The sequence below is a fragment of the Hippocampus zosterae genome, chromosome 9, assembly GCF_025434085.1.
Source record: "Hippocampus zosterae strain Florida chromosome 9, ASM2543408v3, whole genome shotgun sequence".
Lineage (NCBI taxonomy): Eukaryota > Metazoa > Chordata > Actinopteri > Syngnathiformes > Syngnathidae > Hippocampus > Hippocampus zosterae.
Window position 1 is genome coordinate 7,569,866 of NC_067459.1, and position 20,435 is coordinate 7,590,300.

Here is a 20,435-nt window from a genome sequence, read left to right on the forward strand (position 1 = left end):
TCCATAAAACCAATTACAGTGCTACTTTCGTATTCAGAAACGCCTTTGGCGGCATCTTAAGTTGTTTCAGAAAGAGCAAAAAAACATGACTCGTTGAGTTTATCGACAACTGGGTGGGGAAAAGTATCACAGGAAAAAAAAACACATGAATTTACAAATAGTAAACTGAAAAGATTTGAGTGAGTGACTTTATGTTTGTTTGTTTGTTTATTGAACATAAAACATATACAGTAATAGTTTGACAGAAAATAAGGTAGATAAAAAAGTAAAAAAGAAAGAAATCAGTCTTCATTCAACACAGTCATTATGTTCAAGGGAGTAGGATGAAGTAAAAAACGTATCTAGTCCTACCCTGTTATGTGTTTATATCTACTAAATCATTTTTATATCAAATAGAAAAGAAAAAAGTAAGAAGTCTCCATTAAGGCTCATACTTTACCCTTAACCGTGATATTTTAATGTCAATTATCCATCCATCCATTTTCTGATCCGACTTTGATGCTGTCCGAATGGGTGAACCACATTTGCGAATTTCAACACAATGAGAAAAGGTGATGTTGCTTTTGGTCTACACAGTACATTGATCACACAACTTTAATGGTGTAGATTACTTCATTGAATCGTTTGTGTCCGGCTCAAGTTGTCGTCTTGCTGTGCGTCGAAGCCTTTCAAGATTTGATAGACATCATGCTCGTCTTTTTTCACACAAATGCTTTGTTTTCTTCCCCCTGGTTTACAATCACTGCAGGTACCACAGAGCATGAGCTCTGATTTCTAGTTGAGCAATTTGAACAACTGTAAATAGTGCAGTTGTTCACCATTGTTGTGAACACAAAGCAGATTTAGTAACAGGTTTGCCTCAAACATGGAAACCTTTGCACACAGCATGCAAATGTGATGTCACAGATTAATTCACCCTGAGTCTCATCACATCTGACCAATGAAATTAAGGAACACGTCACAATGGACTCATGCTGAATATCAATCCACCCATCCATTTTTTGAACCGCTTGATCCTCACGGCGTACTGCAGCCTTTCCCAGCTGTCTTCAGGCAGTAGGCTGGGGACACCCTGAACCGGCTGCCAGCCAATCGCAGGACATACAGGGACGAACAACCATCCATGCTCACATTCACAACTAGGGACAATTTAGAGTGTTCAATCAGCCTGCCATGCATGCTTTGGGAATGTGGGAGGAAACCGGAGTACCCGGAGAAAACCCACGCAGGCACGGGCAGAACATGCCAACTCCACACATGAAGGCCGGAGCTGAAATCGAACCCACAACCTCCGTACTGTGAGGTTGACGCGCTAACCACTGGATCACCTGGTCGCCTCTTGCTGAATATTCACCAGCCATTCGCAGTTGGAGCGGGCACACGTGATGGCAGAACGGGCTGCCTGAATAGAGAAATGTGAAAGTCTGTGTACATAGAGTTGTGCGGCTGTATAAGGGGCAATTGAGAGCAAAAAGAAGAATCTTGAATCGAGTTTAATGAGCATCGGGAGCCAATGCCATAAATAAAGCCATCTCTATGGTACTAGCACCATATCTCTGTTGTTTGTTTGATAACTGACTCCCACCATCGCTAGCAACGGATGACCGGAAAACAATTTCGGGCATGGAGCGACATACCCTCACGGACTTATATGTATTAAGTCCGCCTTATGTAACAACAACAGATTGAGGTTCTGGCATGCTACTTTATAGCTAACTTTGTTTGGCATTGTTTGTTGAAAAAAAACATCTACTGATGTTTAAGATTGTGAAAAGTTTTTAAAAGTCCATCTACCGTATGTCATCTCTTTCTTTGCAAGTATTCCATTTCATAATGTGGAGACCCGCAATTACTAAGATGAAACGGCCAATGTATGTAAAGTGAATTAGCCAAATTATGACACCATATTTCCGCATGTCTCACTCACAGATGCCTTTTCATAGACGGATGTTTAATTTCATACATGATGGAATTAATGCCAGGAATGCCAGAGACCCAACGGTTAGTATACAAGCGAGTAAAAAGTCAATTTTCCATATTATGCTCCCATTAAGACAGCCCTTGTATTAGACCTCATTTGATTGAGCAGGTGTGCAGAAATTACGACACGCTTGTGCATTTCCCGTCATGAATTTTCCAGTCAAGGTTGCATTGCCCTTGGCCCAGCTCGCATACCTAATTTCCCGCTAAATGGCAATTTGCCTTCTAACCTCTCTCAGCAGTTGTCAACATTTTCTACTGAATGTGTTCAAGCTGCAGAAAGACCAAGCATAACCGAGCATATGTGGACTGTTTACGATGATAACCGAGGCCCCTTTACACGACTCCTTGTCGGCAATATTTCCATACGACGGTTTACTGCCACCTCGCCACGCTGAGATTTGGCACTCGTCAGGGGTTACTTTCGTCAGCCCATCTGCTCCTTTGAAAGGTGTGTGCTTCTCACGCTTCCAAGTTGTGTCTCACACTCGCTAGCAGGATTAATTAGCTACAGAAAATGAAAAAAGGAAGCAAGGATCAAAATATTTCTTTAAGATTTATTTTATGTGAGTTTTACAATCCACGGGTTGTTTTGAATGAAAGCCAATCTTTTTTTAAACAAATTGACTGAATTTATCCACACAAAAAGAGTGATTATAGTCAGACCTCCAAAGGTGATTGAAATTTGTTTACTTCCAAATACTTTTAATTTCAAAACAATTTTTAAAAATCATATTCAGTCAATTCGTCACTGAAAAAGAAATGTCTGTCAGTCTGATGTTGGTTTGAAAAACATGGAACAAATGAGTTTTAAAAATAGACATGGAGGGCGCTTGGCTAACATTTAACATAAAAAGCAATCTTCCAGAGGGTAGAACCGACAACAGAAAAGGTTGCCTTCCGCTAACTCCTCTGTACCTTTAATAGCGTCTGGTCCGCAGACCTGAGGCACTGAGCAGGTGCATACGGGTGGAGGAGGTCAGAGAGGTAAACTGGGCCAAGATTTAAAAACGAATAGAAATATCTTAAAATTAAATTTAAATGTCAGTGAAGGGAAGCCAGTATTGGGCTGATGTCCTGCCTCTTACAAGCTCCAGTTAGGAGGCAAGCAGCAGCATTTTGGACCAACTGGAGAGTTTTGATGGAGGACTGCCTGGATCTGACTGTCATCCATCAGTTAAAGTAAATACCATGTTTTCTTAGGATGAAACCTAGGGCAGCAAATGCTCCAAAATAGAACTCCCTTTATTTATTTTAGGAGAGTTTTGCTGCTCCTCATTTCATGGTGATAGCATGACCAATCTTGATCTTGCTCCCAAATTTCCAGAGTGTTATTTACTTTGATTGACTTTTAGATTTAAAAGCAGCTCACAGCCCATGATTGGAAGTGAATCCCAGAGGTCCTGGATTATCTCTCGCTCTCCCCCTTTCTCCAAAACATATAAATGACCGTAAAGGGTCCATAATCAGTCAGTATTAGCATTCAGGTCCACACATCTCCTCTGTTCAGAGCTGTCTCAAATCAGGGTGAACGTAAAGCAGGTATTCTAGTCTTCGGAGGTCATCTTGCCAATGCATTACCTTGACAGTTTGTTATACAGGATGCTGGGCAGGTCCTCCCTCACGGGATGCACCTTTATTCCAGTGCCACCTGCTCTTGTTGGCTTTCAAGATTCACTGATGGAATGTCATTTGGAATAACAACCGCCTGTCTTCATTACTGTTTCTTTTTAATCTCAGCACTGGGAAACACAGAGAGTTGTCATTTGAGTTGTATTCTTGCAAAGAGAGGTTGCACAGAGCAGGCAGATTGAACTAAACAGAACTCAACCAGACTGCAGGATGGAATCATAAACAATAACGCAAAGTACAGAAATAATTCAACAACAGAGTGGCTTCATCAGAAGACAAAATTCCTTCTGGAGTGGCCCAGTCAAGAGTCTAACCTTAACCCATTTGAAATGCTGTGGCATAACCTCAAGAGAGCAAGTTAGACAAGACGATCTAAGAATATTATTGAACTGAAATCGGAATGCTCAATAAGAGTCTAGTAAACCTTTGCGGATTATCATGAGCTGGATGACTAAGAATCTATGCAGTCATAAAGACAACTTTTAGCAAGCACATTGCTTTATTTATTTAATTTTTTTAAAATAATGTGACAGTAAGTTAAAAATGACTTGGACAATTATACTATCAGGATTTTTTATGCTATCAGCTAATTATGCTATCAGGAACAATTTCTACTCAATAAACAAATCCCAGACCAATTAAATTCAGCTTGAGGGTCTCTCTTGTCACAATAAATGGTTGAGAATCACTGATGTAACAAAGAGCTGAAAGTCTAATGACGGCTAATGACGGCTTACAAATTGTCACCAGTGTCAAGTGGGAACATGTTCTGCTTTTCAACATTTTGTCAATCTGTGAATAACAAGTGCTCCTGCCTAAAATGCAGAAAGAAAAAGGTCATACTTGGACCACAACAAGGCAGGCGTTTATTCTTGTTGCGTGATTGTTGTTGTGAAGCTGGTTTGGCCACATTAGCAGCCCCATCGGCCTCCAGACAAATCAGTGGCAACGGCTGCCGTTCAACATCGTCAACGGCCGCTTCTCATTGCTCCGAGTAAACGCGCCCAGCGCTGTTTACGACCTTGGCCTTCACCTTGCCTCACGGCGGCCTATCGTGTGAGTGCGTAATAATTCCGCTTGGACAACCCATGTATGAGCGCCCGATCAATGCCGCTCTCTCTCTCTCTCTCTCTCTCTCTCTCTCTCTGTCTCGCTCCCTCTCATTCTTATTGATTGTCTGGTCTGTCACAGCCACACCCGAGGCAGCATATAAATCCTTGGGCTCCATTACTCAAAGAGCGTCCAGAGAGATGTCACTTTCATAGACACAGACTAAGCGCAAGACACCAAGATATGCATACCCATTTACCATCTTAACTAAATTGTCTCCATTATTAGAAGGGAACGGTGTCAAATACCGAAGTTCCCCTGTACTGGCAAAAGCGTATTGTGACCTATGATGTCCACTAACTTTTAAACTAAGCCACACTGTGTTTGTTTACTCCGTCTTTTGTATGTGTCTCTAAAGCACAAGACAGTCGCACTTCACGTCCTTTATACGAATCCAAACAAATCTGAATTCAGTACAAATGCAAATATAGGGTGTCACAAAAACATGTACTCACCGTTGACTGGCTATTACTCGTATATTTTGTTTTCAATGAGATTTTTAATTGACAGATACAGATTTAATGAGTCAAAGATACATTATTTGGAGTATTTGTGCCTGAAACAAAGCAAACAAAGCATGGGTACATTTTCAGATGAATTAAATCTCTTATAAAAACTAATAAATTATTATTATTATCCATCCTACATTTTCTAATGTGCTCATTCTCGCAAGGGTCGCAGATGTTCTGGAGCCTATCCCAGGTGTCTTCGAGCAGAAGGCGGGGGACACCCTGAACTAGTCGCCAGCCAATCACAGGGCACACACAGACAAACATTTCATACTCACATTCACACCCTCTATTTAGAGTGTTCAATTTGCCTACCATGCATGTTTTTGGAATGTGAGAGGAAACCGGAGTAGCCGGAGAAAACCCACGCAGGGACAGGTAAAACATGCAAACTCCACCCATGATGTCATGTTTCGTGGTGGTGGACCCCAAAAAGCAGGCAGGAGGAAGGAGCAGGGTGAACTTGAAGAAGTGTATTAATTAGTGATGGGTCCAGTGACACCGATGCATTGACACATGCGCCGGGCTCACAGAGCAAACCACGTGTCGATGCATGGGCTGCTTCATTACGTCACGTGATTGACACGTGAACTGCATCGGCTGCGTTGACACAGTCCAGGCTTCTAATTGACACACCGGCTGCGTTGACACAGTCCAGGCTGCTAATTGACACATCGGCTGCGTTAACACAGTCCAGGCTGCTAATTGACACGTGAACTGCACCGGTGCAGTTTAGACTGCATCGGCTGCTTGGCACAGTCCAGGCTGCGCCACTTAGTCCAGGGGGCGTCGACTCAGTGCAGAGGGCGTTGACGCAGCAAAAGCCCGCCGCACAGTGTTTATAAGGAAGTGCGTTTGGCGACACAATGCCACCTGCCGAAACAAGCCAGACCTCACTCACGCTCGCTTGTCGAAGTTCGTGTCAGTGCAGACTTCGTGTTCGTGCCTTGCCTTCCTTGCCGAATATGGAGCAGAGACGCAAATCATCCGCCGTGTGGGACCATTTTGATGTCCTGGAGAATAAGGTATTATTTATTGATTTATCCAAATCGCCTTCTGTCGCCGAGAGCCTCTCGGCGAGAGGCACTGTGCCTCTCAGATTATTGACATGTGTTGTACCATTCTAATCCGAATACATTTCAAGGTAACTCTTAGTTACTTCTTATTCACATTTCATTACAGGTGAAATGTCGAATTTGCCAAGTCGAATTGTCATACACCAACAGAAGCACCTCCACCATGCTGAGGCATTATCGGGCCAAGCATGAGAATGAAGTTCGCGATACACCCAGTATTACGCCAGGTATACAAACGTTCACTCATCTTTTCACGGTTGCTATGTTGATGATTAATTGACAATCAGTAATTATTATTGGTTGACTCTCCACTCCATGTTTGACAATCAAGGTTCCAGGAAGCAGCTGTACTGGAAGGACCAACACACTTCTTTCCCAAACCTCTCCCACCTCGCAAAGGAGTTCCTTTGTACGCCAGCCTCATCCGTCCCTTGTGAGCGTGTGTTCTCCACAGCAGGAGAAATTGCTTGTAAAAGACGCAACAGGCTGAAGTTTAAAACATTGGAACATCTTATTTTTCTCAATAAAAATTTGTGAAGTCAAAGCCCACAAGCATCCTCATTCAGATGATCTTCACATTATTTGAACACATTGAATGTTGCAAAATGAATGCATGGATGTGAATGATATTGGATACACTTCATCAACAAATCGATGAATGACCTTATGAAAATGTCTTGGAACAGTTGTAGATGCAAAACCATGCTGGCAGCTACATAACAGATAATAAATTCCTATTTATTATCATCTCAAACCGCTTCAAACAACAAAGCGTGTGACAGAAAAGTGGTTAGGACTGCACGACTGTCCGTGTTTTATGTTATTCATTCATTCATTCATTCATCTTCCGAGCCGCTTGATCCTCAATAGGGTCGCGGGGGCCCTGGAGCCTATCCCAGCTGTCTTCGGGCAGTAGGCGGGGGACACCCTGAATCGGTTGCCAGCCAATCGCAGGGCACACAGAAACAAACAACCATTCACACTCACACTCACACCTAGGGACAATTTAGAGTGTTCAATCAGCCTGCCATGCGTGTTTTTGGAATGTGGGAGGAAACCGGAGCACCCGGAGAAAACCCACGCAGGCCCGGGGAGAACATGCAAACTCCACACAGGGAGGCCGGAGCTGGAATCGAACCCTGCACCTGTGCACTGCGAGGCCAACATGCTAAACAGTCGACAACTGTGCCACCTAATAATAATAATAATAATAATAATAATAATAATAATAATAGGCCCGGTAGTCCAGTGGTTAGCACGTCGGCTTCACAGTGCAGAGGTACCGGGTTCGATTCCAGCTCCGGCCTCCCTGTGTGGAGTTTGCATGTTCTCCCCGGGCCTGCGTGGGTCTTCTCCGGGTGCTCCGGTTTCCTCCCACATTCCAAAAATATGCATGGCAGGCTGATTGAACACTCTAAATTGTCCCTAGGTGTGAGTGTGAGCGTGGATGTTTGTTCGTCTATGTGTGCCCTGCGATTGGCTGGCAACCGATTCAGGGTGTCCCCCGCCTACTGCCCGGAGACGGCTGGGATGGGCTCCAGCACCCCCCGCGACCCTAGTGAGGATCAAGCGGTACGGAAGATGAATGAATGAATGAATAATAATAATAATAATTATTATTATTATTATTATTATTATTATTTATTTTTATTTTTTATTTTTTGAAATGTGAGAGGAAACCATCTTTCTGCTTGGCTCTCGACGAAGGCGGACGTTTTTTTGGCCTGCTCCTGTCCAAAAGCTCGCCACTGAGGAATTGGTTGGCTCGTCTCTTGATGCAATCAACAAGATTTTCTCGACGAGAAGAGCAGGCAGTGGGGAGACTTCTTGCCCCTCGGGACATTTGCTGCTGGGCAAACCCTCGATCCATGGAGGAAGCGGAGAATGGTGTGCCTGTCAATACTGTCCGTTGAGGAGGAGGAAGACATCTACATTATCGGCCTTCTGATAGCAGGTATGCTGCAGTTTGGTGTTAGCAGTTTCCTGTGCTATCGCAAAATCCAACCGACGGGAGCAGCTTTATTGGAGGTGAAGAAGCTGCCGGTCATTCTCGATGGTCTAGCGCGAATGTCCAACACTCAGACTCAAGCGGTGACTGAGCTCGGCCGCAATTGCGGTTCTGGCGTACTATCCGTACGATCAACAACAACAGGGAGAAGTGGAATTCTCGCTTCGAAAAGGAATTGAGGATTTGGCTGATCGGCGCCAGTGAAGGGATACAGCCACGGACTCAAGGCCACCTGAAATTGTTGGCGTCCGTCCCTCCAAAACAAACAACGCTATTTGGACCCCTTTCCCCTGGATGGAAGGTATGCATGGAAGCTAGTGTCCCCACCATCACCCCCTCCTTCTCGGCCATGGACTGATAAGCCAGGACTGTCTTCATGAGCAGACCTTGACGAAGCAGCTGCGGCCTGTTCACACATACACTACCGGACAATTACACGCGCATACACATCCTTATCCTCACCGTCTTCATCGCTCCTCTTCTTTTCCCTCGCGACGTGGAATGATCTGCGGAGCGCACGGCGGCCGTGCAGCTGGTCGGACGGGTCGCGGTCATCCCCTCCCCCTACCCCTTCCCATTCACCCTCCCGCTCATTACATGTTATGTCTTGTGACTTGTTGTAACTGTCATGTGCTTATTTATGTGCTCGGGTTTTTTTTTTTTATCCTGGACTTAAATTATCCTCAGAAGAGGATAGTTCGAGCGTGTTTTTTTTTTCCCCTCTCCCTACCTTGTGGTTTCCTTTCTGAACTCTGACTGTAAATTTCCCCATTGCGGGACAAATAAAGGATATCTTAATTCGTAGTAGTAGTAGTAGTAGTAGTAGTAGTAGTAGTAGTAGTAAGGGAGGCCCGGTAGTCCAGTGGTTAGCACGTCGGCTTCGCAGTGCAGAGGTACCGGGTTCGATTCCAGCTCCGGCCTCCCTGTGTGGAGTTTGCATGTTCTCCCCGGGCCTGCGTGGGTTTTCTCCGGGTGCTCCGGTTTCCTCCCACATTCCAAAAACATTCGTGGCAGGCTGATTGAACACTCTAAATTGTCCCTAGGTGTGAGTGTGAGTGCGAATGGTTGTTCGTCTCTGTGTGCCCTGCGATTGGCTGGCAACTGATTCAGGGTGTCCCCCGCCTTCTGCCCGAAGACAGCTGGGATAGGCTCCAGCACCCCCCGCGACCCTAGTGAGGATCAAGCAGCTCAGAAGATGAATGATGAGTAGTAGTAGTAGTAGTAGTACTGTGTTGTTGTTGTAGTTGTTGTTTTATTCAATTTACACATTACACAACAGATAATTGCTTATTATCTCATATTGTTTCGAGTGCACCCCTCCCTTCTCATGCAATGGACGAATCCATCTTCGGACTTTGCATGAACAGATTTGTTTCAGGCAGAGGGGATACAATACATAGGTATAAATTACGGCCCGAAGGCCACATCCGGCCCACCTACATTCTATGAGCTGCCCTCAGAGTGACCATAAGGTCAAAAGTAAAACATAAAATATGTTGAACTTTTATTTTGAAAGTTGTGCTTTTATTTTATGCAGATGTGTGAGCAGGAGTACAAGAATGAGTGTTGCCAAGTTAGCGCCGTTTTTGCTCTATTTCGTGACTTTTCTGGCCCCTCTAGCACACATCTTTTCCAAAAAAGAGGCGAGCAAAAATGAAAACAGTGGTCCTATTAGCAACATTTGTATTTCCTGCACAGTGTAGGGAAGAGGGTCAAGAGGATTTGGCCCGATCATACTGTATGCAAATCTACGGTTTCATATATTGTACTGAACTTATTGCATTATCATTGTATCAATACAGTAATCCCTCGTTTATCGCAGTTAATGGGGACCAAAACCACCCGCGATAAACGAAAATTCGCAAAGTAGTGCCCCCACCCACATATAGGTACATGTACATAATATATACAGTATAAGGCCAAATTTAATGGTATGCATGCATGTAGAAGTTAATTTTGAAGTAATTAACATGACTTAATGCTGTATCCTAATAGATTTAAGCATGTCTAAATTAGGTTAGTTTATGAATAACAAAATGCAGTAAACAAATGTTTTTTTTTAAGTCCGCAAAAAGTCAGCAAATGTTCCGCAAGAAGCTGCGAAAGTCAGCAAAACAACAGCGAGTCACATAGTGCAACATATACAGTACTGTACTAAGTGTATATACAATACAATACAATACAATACATGCTGATTTATATAGCGCTTTCACAACAGCAGCAGCTGTAACAAAGCGCTTTACAAAACAGTTAACATAATGTAAAATAATAAACACAACACATAACATAAAACACGGACAGTCGTGCAGTCCTAACCACTTTTCCGTCACACGCTTTGTTGTTTGAAGCGGTTTGAGATGAAAGAGGAGAGAATCAAAGTGTCCTTTAACCAGTGGATCAGAGACGTCATGCTCAAAATGTGCACACGTCGGCTACAAGCTAAGTTTCAAAGTCAACAAGAAGCTGTAGCATCCATTGACGAAAAAAGAGATTGGTTCACTTCTCCTGTCCCATGGAAATCCATTTCAATTCCAAGCGGCAACTCACGGTTCCAAATACGCATCGGCGCTCTTCGCCAACGCTCTTCTCTCCTCATCCTCAACTTCAGCAGCCATCCATCCAGCCGCACCAACGCCAACTGTCCAACAGCGCTGACATAGCCACTGAACAAATCGGGGTTGTGAAAAATGCTGCCCATTACTGGCGCAAAAAACACAAGCGCCCCAGGTCTGTCCAGCACCGACAGTCAATGGCGCCGACATTCCTCCCAATCAAAATCTGTGCTGGTACAGGCGTGCTGCCGAGAAGGCGCAACCACCAAGCACCTGCCCATTACTGGCGCAAAAAACACAAGCGCCCCAGGTCTGTCCAGCACCGACAGTCAATGGCGCCGACATTCCTCCCAATCAAAATCTGTGCTGGTACAGGCGTGCTGCCGAGAAGGCGCAACCACCAAGCACAGATACTGCTCCTTTGACGAATGTCGTGGCCAAAAAGCGCTGAAAACAGTCCATATCAGGTCCACACAATGAATCAACAAACAACATGTGACAAAACAAAAGACAAAAACAGCAAAAAAGAACAAAAAAGCAAGGCTCTTGAAGAGCACTTGCCGAAGGCTGCCTACTCGGGCGCCATCTTGGGAAAAAAAAAAAAAAAAAAAAAATATATATATATATATATAAATATATGAAAAAAAATGATTGATTTTTTTTTTTTAGATGAATATGTTTGAAAAAATCCGTGATGCACTGAAGCTGCGATCAGCCAAATGCGAAACAACCAGGGATCACTGTATACATCATTGTCAATGTGTCAGTGTGTGTGTGTGTGTGTGTGTGTGTGTGTGTGTGTGTGTGTGCGTGTGTGTGTGTGTGTGTGTGTGTGTGTGTGGATTGTTGATGTTTTCTGATGTTGACATTTGGCTGCAAAAGGAATTGCCCCTCAGGGATGATAAAGTTCACCATGACCTTGACCTTCACCTTGACTGTGCAAGTTTACCGCATGTTGAAACCAGCACACATGAATGCTAACAACAAGTACTCATGTGCTCAAAGATCAAGCAAGAGGGCCTGAAGATCTGTATAAGTAAATAGCGCTGTCGACAATAAATAACCAGATGGTGGTGGAGAGCGTGGGAATTTACAGCCTGGGCCTAAAAGAGGCTGGATGGGATTCCTCTCGCTCTCTGGTCCCCGTGCATTCCATCTCATCGGAGCGGCGGTACGAAACGTCCCTTGACGACCATCAATCATTTTTGTCCCCAGTGAAAACGGAATTTACTCACCCTGTGGACTCAGGACCCTGAGCTGCGATACAAGTCCAGACACAGTAAGCTGCCATGTTTGAACGTAGTGTGACCTAAAAAAAATAAGTGCATCAAAGAGAACAGATGCCGAGTGGCCAGATAGGGCTGATCTGATGAAAGGAAAGTATCTCTTTCGGGGTCTTCTCAGTCTTTTGTCTGCGCGTGGTGATAAGTAGCCTCGCACACGCACACACATAAATGGAAGCCTCCTCCATGTAATCCCAATATGTGACATCATTCATTTCGCAGTGGGAGCACATCAAATAAAGTCTCTAAGTCGACTTACTCCTGCACAAGCCAAAGCGGAAGTTATGTAACATCCTCAACTCAAACTATTTATCCTTTTGGAGGAAAAAAAACAAACAACATTCAGTGTTTTGGTTGCCGTGGGGACTAATTTAAGACAAAACATTCTCTGGATGTTGCCTGCCACTTCCAATTTAATATTGTAGTCGCAACCCCTTGAACAAAGAAATTGGTAAATCAAGAACAGTTGAACGTAAGAAGGCTTTTGCCAAAATTGGTCAGTTTGTTTTTAGATCAGTGTCTTTCAGTCACAATTTAGGAAAAACTAAAGACTAAAAGTTGAGCGCTATAGAGTGGGAGTGGGAAGATCATTTTATACAATAACCTTGGCTGTCTCAGTGGCCGAACGTTACTTGCTTCTCTGAGAGCAGCAATGGCGTTGAGGTTGGCTTGGTGACATTTCAAAGTTGGAATGTGAAAAACCCAGCACACCCACGCACAACCATAGTGAAGATCTGCGGCTCAGAAAATGGATGAATGGACAAATTTTGAAAAACTCAGAGCAAACGACTTCCAGCGATGACTTCAGCCAAGTGCATCATTTTTGCAGATAGGCAGCGGAGGGTCTACATCCTGGAAGTGGATCTGGAAAAATGACGAGTCAAGCGAACACTTATAGAAATAAAATTTGAATATCTACTGACGTAAGAGCAAAGGACTCCATGTACGGCACTTTATGACAATATTTCCAGTGGAAAATATGGCTTCTGCTTATTCCAATCTACTGGGATGCCATCCGGAGGAAAAATGACCTCATTCATCAACATTTTGTTCATGTGGGTTTTTGTAACAGGTACCTGTATATTCAAGAGCTCAGAGCTTGGGATTTTCAACGTCGAAATGTCCTTCTCCAAAGTGGTGATTTTGAAAAGACAAAGAAATGCCTTTTCCGGCCAACTTTATGGTGTGCCGACCATTATGTTTAGCTTTTTATTTGAAACCCTTTACCGGTGAGCTTGGTACGACAAAGAAGATAAAAGGTTTATACAGTCAGACAATTTACAGATTGCAACATCGAATCGATGAAGACAGCGTGTCTGTCCCCGGCGAATCGCAAAGCTGCACTCTCTTCCCCGTTGTCCGTTCGAGGCAGCCTTCTATAGAGTGCCGATATCAGCCGCTCTGCGGGAAGATTTATCCTCATTCTCCAGTTACTAGTATGTTTGAGATTATTACTATTTTATTATTGCTTGTCTTTTATGGTTTCATAAACTCATTTTTTGCACCTCATGAGAGACCGTGACAGTAAAATGATAATAAATCTCTTTTGTGGTTGTTTTTTTGTGCGCTATAAAGAAAGTTGGGTTGAGCGTGTCAAAATAAGCCATGCAAGTCTGCCATTCATAGCACCCTGCATGCACTGTGATACACACTTGAGATACACTAAATCATACATAATGTGTGACGAAGGGGATATGATGCTTTGATTGCTCTGCCGACACTTTGGATAATAGGAGTGAATAATAAAATAATGTGTCATTCATGCTCACTTGACATCGTTTCAGCAGATTACGAGTATACTATAAAGAGTTTGAAACTATTGCTCGGCCTTAGAAAAGCGACCGGGTGTTAGCATGCCTCTGTAGCCCAAATGCGGAAATGCCTGCGTGCAAATAGTCCATTCGGCTTGCAAAAAGCATCTCGGAACACATTGTGTTCATATCGTTGGGGTTTGTCAAAAGAAAGGCAATTTGGCATGAGACAATTGTGAACTGCTTACTTCCGCATGAGCCATGGCGAGGATCATACTTTTTTCATACTATTTTCAAAGGTTGAAGTGGCCATAAGCGGCAATATCAACATACGTTTTGGTGCTGATTGATTGCCGTCTTTGGAAATTGTTCGTGATTACAAAGATTTTGAATGGACAAATATTGTCGAGTTCCTCCCATAACCAATACATGGGAAGAGGGTGATGGCGTTTCGATATAAACAAATTGATCAAATTGAAAATGCAAGCAATATCAATTTCCTGATTTTAAAAAATGAGCTTGTAAGTGAAAATTGTACCATCCCAGCCCGATAAGCCCTTTAAGAGCATTTTCTGCAGGTTGGATATTTGGATAGGCTCGGCTTTCTTTTTTTTCTCTCTTTGAGTTTTAACATTTTGAAATGAAAATGATCCACGCATAAAAGACACATCCGAATCCCATTTGGATTCATTAATAATCATCCCACGTTCACCCACCTCGCCTTCCCCTCGCACACGTGTTGCTCACCGCACACAATGTCAGCCGCCTTTGATGAAGCTTGAAACAACAGCGCGTTGACAAAGGAGCACACACGGGACGCTTCTTCATGCAAATTTTGTTAGAGAAAAATGAAAAATGCTGTATAGCTCAGGCGTGTGTGCTGGGTGGGGATGTTTATGCATCGGAGCTAATCTTAGCATGCTTTTATTTGTTTATATGTGCGCGTGTGCATGTGACACGTGACATGTTCAGCACCCCGGAGAGCGACAACAGCACCTAAGCCGAGGGGACATAATTACAAGCAGGTAGTCATTGTGTTGCTCACATCTATCTGCATTTCGGCCACTCTGGCAGCCACTAGAAATTTTCATTTCTGTCACGGGACTCACTGGACACAACATTAGGTACACCAACACGCTTCAATAATATCCAATACAACACTTTTCTCAAACTCAAGTTCCGGTGGGCCTATGTCCGGCCCACCACATCCATCCATCCATCCATCCATTTTCTGTTCTGCTTTATCCTCACGAGGGTCGTGGGGAGTGCTGGAGCCTATCCCAGCTGTCTTCGGGAAGTAGGCGGGGGACACCCTGAACCAGTTGCCAGCCAATCGCAGGGCACACAGAGACGAACAACCATCCACGCTCACACTCAGGGACACCGAGGGACAATTTAGAGCATTCAATCCGCCTGCCATGCATGTTTTTGGAATGTGGGAGGAACCCGGATTACCCGGAGAAAACCCACGCAGGCCCGAGGAGAACATGCAAACTCCACACAGGTAGGCCGAAGCTGGAATTGAACCTCTGCACTGTGTGGTTGACGCGCTAACCACCGGGACGCCCGTGCACCAAATCATTTTTTTTCTTCAAAAGGGATGTCCCCGTCAGGTGAATGCCCGGGGAGCCACCGCATCACCCACAGACAAATTTTTGTTTAATCTTTTTAATAATAAAAATTTACCTATAATTTTTTTTCACCCACAGACAAATTTTCGTTTAATTTTTTTAAGAATAAAAATATGCCCATAAAATATTGTACTTGAATAAATCATGGAACATTAACAATACAAAGGAATGTAAAGAATTCAAAATTTGCCATCATGATTTAATGGTGCGATGCATTTCATTGTGCTGCTCTGTCTCGTGTGACCGCCTTGGCCCCTTGCTTTTGCCATTAAATTTCCCTGCGCGTGGACGTGTGTGTAAAAGAGAGAGAGCGAGAGAGAGAGAGTGCGAGAGAGAGTGAGCGAGAGAGAGAGAGAGAGAGAGAGAGAGAGAGAGAGAGAGAGAGAGAGAGAGAGAGAGAGAGAGAGAGAGAGAGAGAGAGAGAGAGAGAGAGAGAGAGAGAGAGATGCTTGCGCTTAGTGGGTGTGGAGCTGCTTTGTGTTTGAGGGCGGGGAGTGGAGCCTGGAAGGGGGATCCTGCTTGCTGGAGCGAACATATCAAGCGCGTCACTTGGTTGCGTGGACGAGCGCCCGGTGACGGCCGACAGTGGCTCGGCGGGTGGGTCGACCTCAGCACTTCAGTCTCTGGAGGGGGGGGAGGCTTCCCTCCTCCCACCACTCCACCCCTCCTCCCTCCTCCCTCCTCCCTCCTTCTAGGCCACCTGTATGGACCGCCGGGACTCGGGCGTGATCCAGTCACCCGCGTTCCCCTCTGGGTACCTGAAGTGGCTCACTCATGACGATGACGACATGACATTGGAGAATATGCCGGAGGGGGCTACGCCGACCCAAAGTCAGAACCTGCACCACTTTGGTATGTACGAGCTGGGCTGCTGCGAGCGCGTGGTCATCAACATCTCCGGTTTGCGCTTCGAGACGCAGCTGAAAACTTTTAACCAGTTCCCGGAGACGCTGCTCGGCGACCCCCACAAGAGGATGCGCTACTTTGACCCCCTCCGGAACGAGTACTTCTTCGATCGCAATCGACCCAGCTTCGACGCAATCCTCTACTACTATCAGTCCGGCGGGCGCATCCGGAGACCCGTGAACGTGCCCATCGACATTTTCTCCGAGGAGATTCGCTTCTATCAACTCGGCGAGGACGCGATGGAGAAATTCCGAGAGGACGAAGGCTTCATCAGGGAGGAGGAGCGCGTCCTGCCCAAGTATGACTTCCAGAAGCAGATCTGGCTCCTGTTTGAGTACCCGGAAAGCTCGGGTCCGGCGCGGGGCATCGCCATCGTGTCCGTGCTCGTCATCCTCATCTCAATCGTCATCTTCTGCATGGAGACCCTGCCGGAGTTCCGGGAGGAGCGCGGCCAATCCGCGCAGCTCAGCCGCAATTCCAGCATGATCAGCGGCGTCCCCTCATACGCACCGAGCCCCTTCACGGACCCCTTTTTCGTCATCGAGACCCTGTGCATCATCTGGTTCTCCTTCGAGCTCATCGTGCGCTTCTTGTCGTGCCCCAGTAAGACTTCCTTCTCTAGGAACATCATGAACGTCATCGACGTAGTGGCCATCATCCCTTATTTCATCACGCTGGGCACCGAGCTGGCCGAGACGGAGAGTAACGGGGGCCAGCAGGCCATGTCGCTCGCCATTCTTCGCGTGATCCGCCTGGTGAGGGTCTTCCGGATTTTCAAGCTCTCGAGACATTCCAAGGGGCTCCAGATCCTGGGGCAGACCCTCAAGGCCAGCATGAGAGAACTGGGCTTGCTCATTTTCTTCCTCTTCATCGGCGTCATCCTCTTCTCCAGCGCGGTTTACTTCGCCGAGGCGGACGACCCCACGTCGAGCTTCAGCAGCATTCCAGACGCTTTCTGGTGGGCGGTGGTCACCATGACGACGGTGGGCTACGGCGACATGCACCCGGTGACCATCGGGGGGAAGATCGTGGGTTCTCTGTGCGCCATCGCCGGCGTGCTGACCATTGCCTTGCCCGTGCCCGTCATCGTGTCCAACTTCAACTACTTTTACCACCGCGAGACGGATGCTGACGACCTGCCGCCGTGCGCCCTGAACGCCAGCTGCGACCACCTGCCCAGCGCGGAGCTACTACAGCCGCGGGGGTCGTGCGCTTCTTCCGGCAGCCTCGGAAAGGGAGGCCATGCCGGGGTGGAGGAGGGCGTCAAGCAGCCTCATTTCAACAGCCACAACTGCGTGAATATCACCAAGATGTTTACCGACGTCTAAAGTGGAACACTGGGACAAAAGTAGCAACATTGTTTTTTTTTAAAGTGTGTTAATATGTTTTTTAAAATCATATCTGAGGGGAGTAAATGTCCGTCTTTATTTTTTTTTAATTTATACAACTAGCAATGATAAGCTATCATTTTCCACACGGCATACATTACTCACAAAAACTTAGCTGACGTTGGGCATTTGGGTGAAATTTTAGAAGGAACCGAAAATGCGCTGGAAACCTTTCAGGTGAACTTATTTTGACCTCTAAACATCAACTCTTCCATTTAATACTTGCCGTTGTTTAAACAAAAAGCCGAAAAGCCAAATTATTAACCAATACTGTACATTTACTGGTTATATTCGAATTAAACAGGCCTCTTCATCGTGCTGTTCACATTTTGACATACACGATCAACAGTGCTGGCCACTCAAATGAGAATGACAACCAAGTCATCAGCCGATTGCAACAAAACAAAAGACTGGAGAAGTCACCGAAAGTGGACATCTTAGCATATTGGGCCATGTCTCAAACACCTACCGGTACAAATGTAAATTGTGCTATTCGGTTCCCTATTTGAAAACAGCAAGATATGCAAAAAGTGATGAAACACTTAACAGTTCAACACATCTGTTAAGAAAAAACAAAATGAGGTAATGCTTCATTTTAGATTCATCCTCTAATTTCATCCCAAAACTGTACACCCCAATCAACTGAAAGTTAATCGGTAGTATTATGATTATTGATCCTAATTTACTTTTCGAAGTGTTTGTTTAATGAGAAAATATAGAAGACCATTGGCTTGCTTACTGTGTAGATATACATGTTCCCTGATGGTGCCTATACTTACATATCTAGTGTGTGGGGAAGGGTGGGCGGTTGTTGACTGGGTACCGAATCTGTACATTCACAGGCCATTTTATTAGGCACACTCGCACTGATAATACAGTATTTCCCAAGCATTATTGATCCAGAGCACCTATTTTACATTAGAAAAATCTCATGGCACACCACCAAACAAAACTAGTACAAAAAGTAAATCTCACAAAATGCTTGTTCCTGACCGCTGCAGGTTAATTGTGTACCTTCTGCCATCTAGTGGAAAAAAACATTTAACTGTTCTGCGTGTGACTCGACAGGCACTGGAATGAATGGATGAACAAAAACTCCATCATTTGCCATACATTTATTAGAGCATTTTTTTAGGACCGTTGAAATGAAGTTGGATCATTTCCTGCGGCACACTTGATGATCCCTCGTGGCACATCGTCTGCTGAGAAAGCAAAGAAAATACTTGCTTTTCATTGCTGTCGGGGCATCAGCGAGTTTGTGTTCTTTATGATTGTCATGCATTACACTGACAGCTTTTTCTAACAGTTAAGCACTCCTCTCAGAATAGTACCCCATACTCATAAAAGCACCCCTCTCACTGTAATAGTTTTGTACAAATAATGTTTATGGTTCGATGATTCTCTGTGCAGGCAGAGTTTCTAGTAACATTTAAACATTCTTACCTGTCAAATGAGGACAAAGGCAACGTAACCACAATGTCATAAAAGTAAAATAAAGCAAAACTGCCCGCCTTGACAACCTGACGTAACGGAGAGCAAACAGGAAGGCATTTTACAAACCGATACTGTCAGCCAGCGGCATTTTATGTCTATTGCTGGAATTTGTATGAAATTGAATATACATAAATGATTTGGGTCCCATGCAATCCTCTGCTGTTAAATTCATTAATATATTTACAAAAGGAAAATCTCAGAATTGGATCGCATTAAGCAAAGTAATATTGAAAATCTTGACAATTTTTTTTAAATTTTAAATAAGGGAGCCCAAACATGACAAAGAAAAAGTTGGCCACAACTATTGTCCACACGCAAGGATTTACCATTGTAAATATCGAACCGGTGTCAGGAGATCAGGAAAGAAAAAAAAAACACACACACCATAGGAGAAGAACTTTGTCCCGATTATCAGCATGTGTGCCTCAGCTTTTTATTACTCGAGTGTGCCGAATGTTATGTGCTGTCAACTTTTAAAGTCAAACTTCATGTGTCAAGCTTCAAATGTTTTATTGTCAAGTGGCTAGAGTACAGATACAAATGTGTATTGTTTGTAACGATCATCACTTGTGAAGATGATAAATCAGGTATATATTCAGATAGAGTGCCGATCGTGATGTGAAAGCCCGTCTTGAATGATTGAACTTCAGAGTTGCCTCTATATAATGTAAATAAAATGGAAATTGTTCCATCAAAATGACCGACTTCTGAAAGTCGTAAGGATTGGCGATCATATCAGTCTAAAGGTGAATGTTAGCTCACGTGGTCAAGAGGAAATCCTGCCCCGCAGCTCCCCTTGCGGTTACTGATGCAGTTGCCATGACAACGACGGTCCCCACAGCAACATCCTCTGATGTTTCCCCAGGCATTGTTTGTTTTTCACGAGGACTTCCCTTCCTTTGCCTACAAGCCTGGCCTGCCCATTATAGTCTAGAAAACAGCACGTACTTTACTTATCTGTTCACTTTCCGGTTGCATATATTTAAATCCCTTTAATCTACATTTTGAGTTTGCCCCCAAAAGTGTTGGAACACTGATGACAATTCTTTAGACTCGGTTTCAAATGTATTTCATTATTTTTTGGGGGGGATGGCGTGGGGTCTGTGAACTAATTT

The 20,435-nt window shown here is 44.6% G+C and overlaps 1 protein-coding gene and 1 long non-coding RNA gene across 2 annotated transcripts; both read left to right on the plus strand.

Annotated features, from left to right (window-relative positions):
- The first annotated feature begins 6,198 nt into the window (after window positions 1-6,198).
- LOC127607216 (uncharacterized) lies at window positions 6,199-6,850 on the plus strand. The gene is made up of 3 exons (XR_007964024.1): window positions 6,199-6,256; window positions 6,414-6,534; window positions 6,639-6,850. It is a non-coding gene; the product is annotated as an uncharacterized LOC127607216 (long non-coding RNA).
- A 9,148-nt stretch (window positions 6,851-15,998) lies between these two features.
- On the plus strand, window positions 15,999-20,017 carry LOC127607082 (potassium voltage-gated channel subfamily A member 3-like). The gene has a single exon (XM_052075165.1). The coding sequence runs from the start codon at window positions 16,237-16,239 to the stop codon at window positions 17,764-17,766; it is 1,530 nt and encodes a 509-aa protein (XP_051931125.1). The 5' UTR covers window positions 15,999-16,236; the 3' UTR covers window positions 17,767-20,017.
- The last annotated feature ends 418 nt before the right edge of the window (window positions 20,018-20,435 follow it).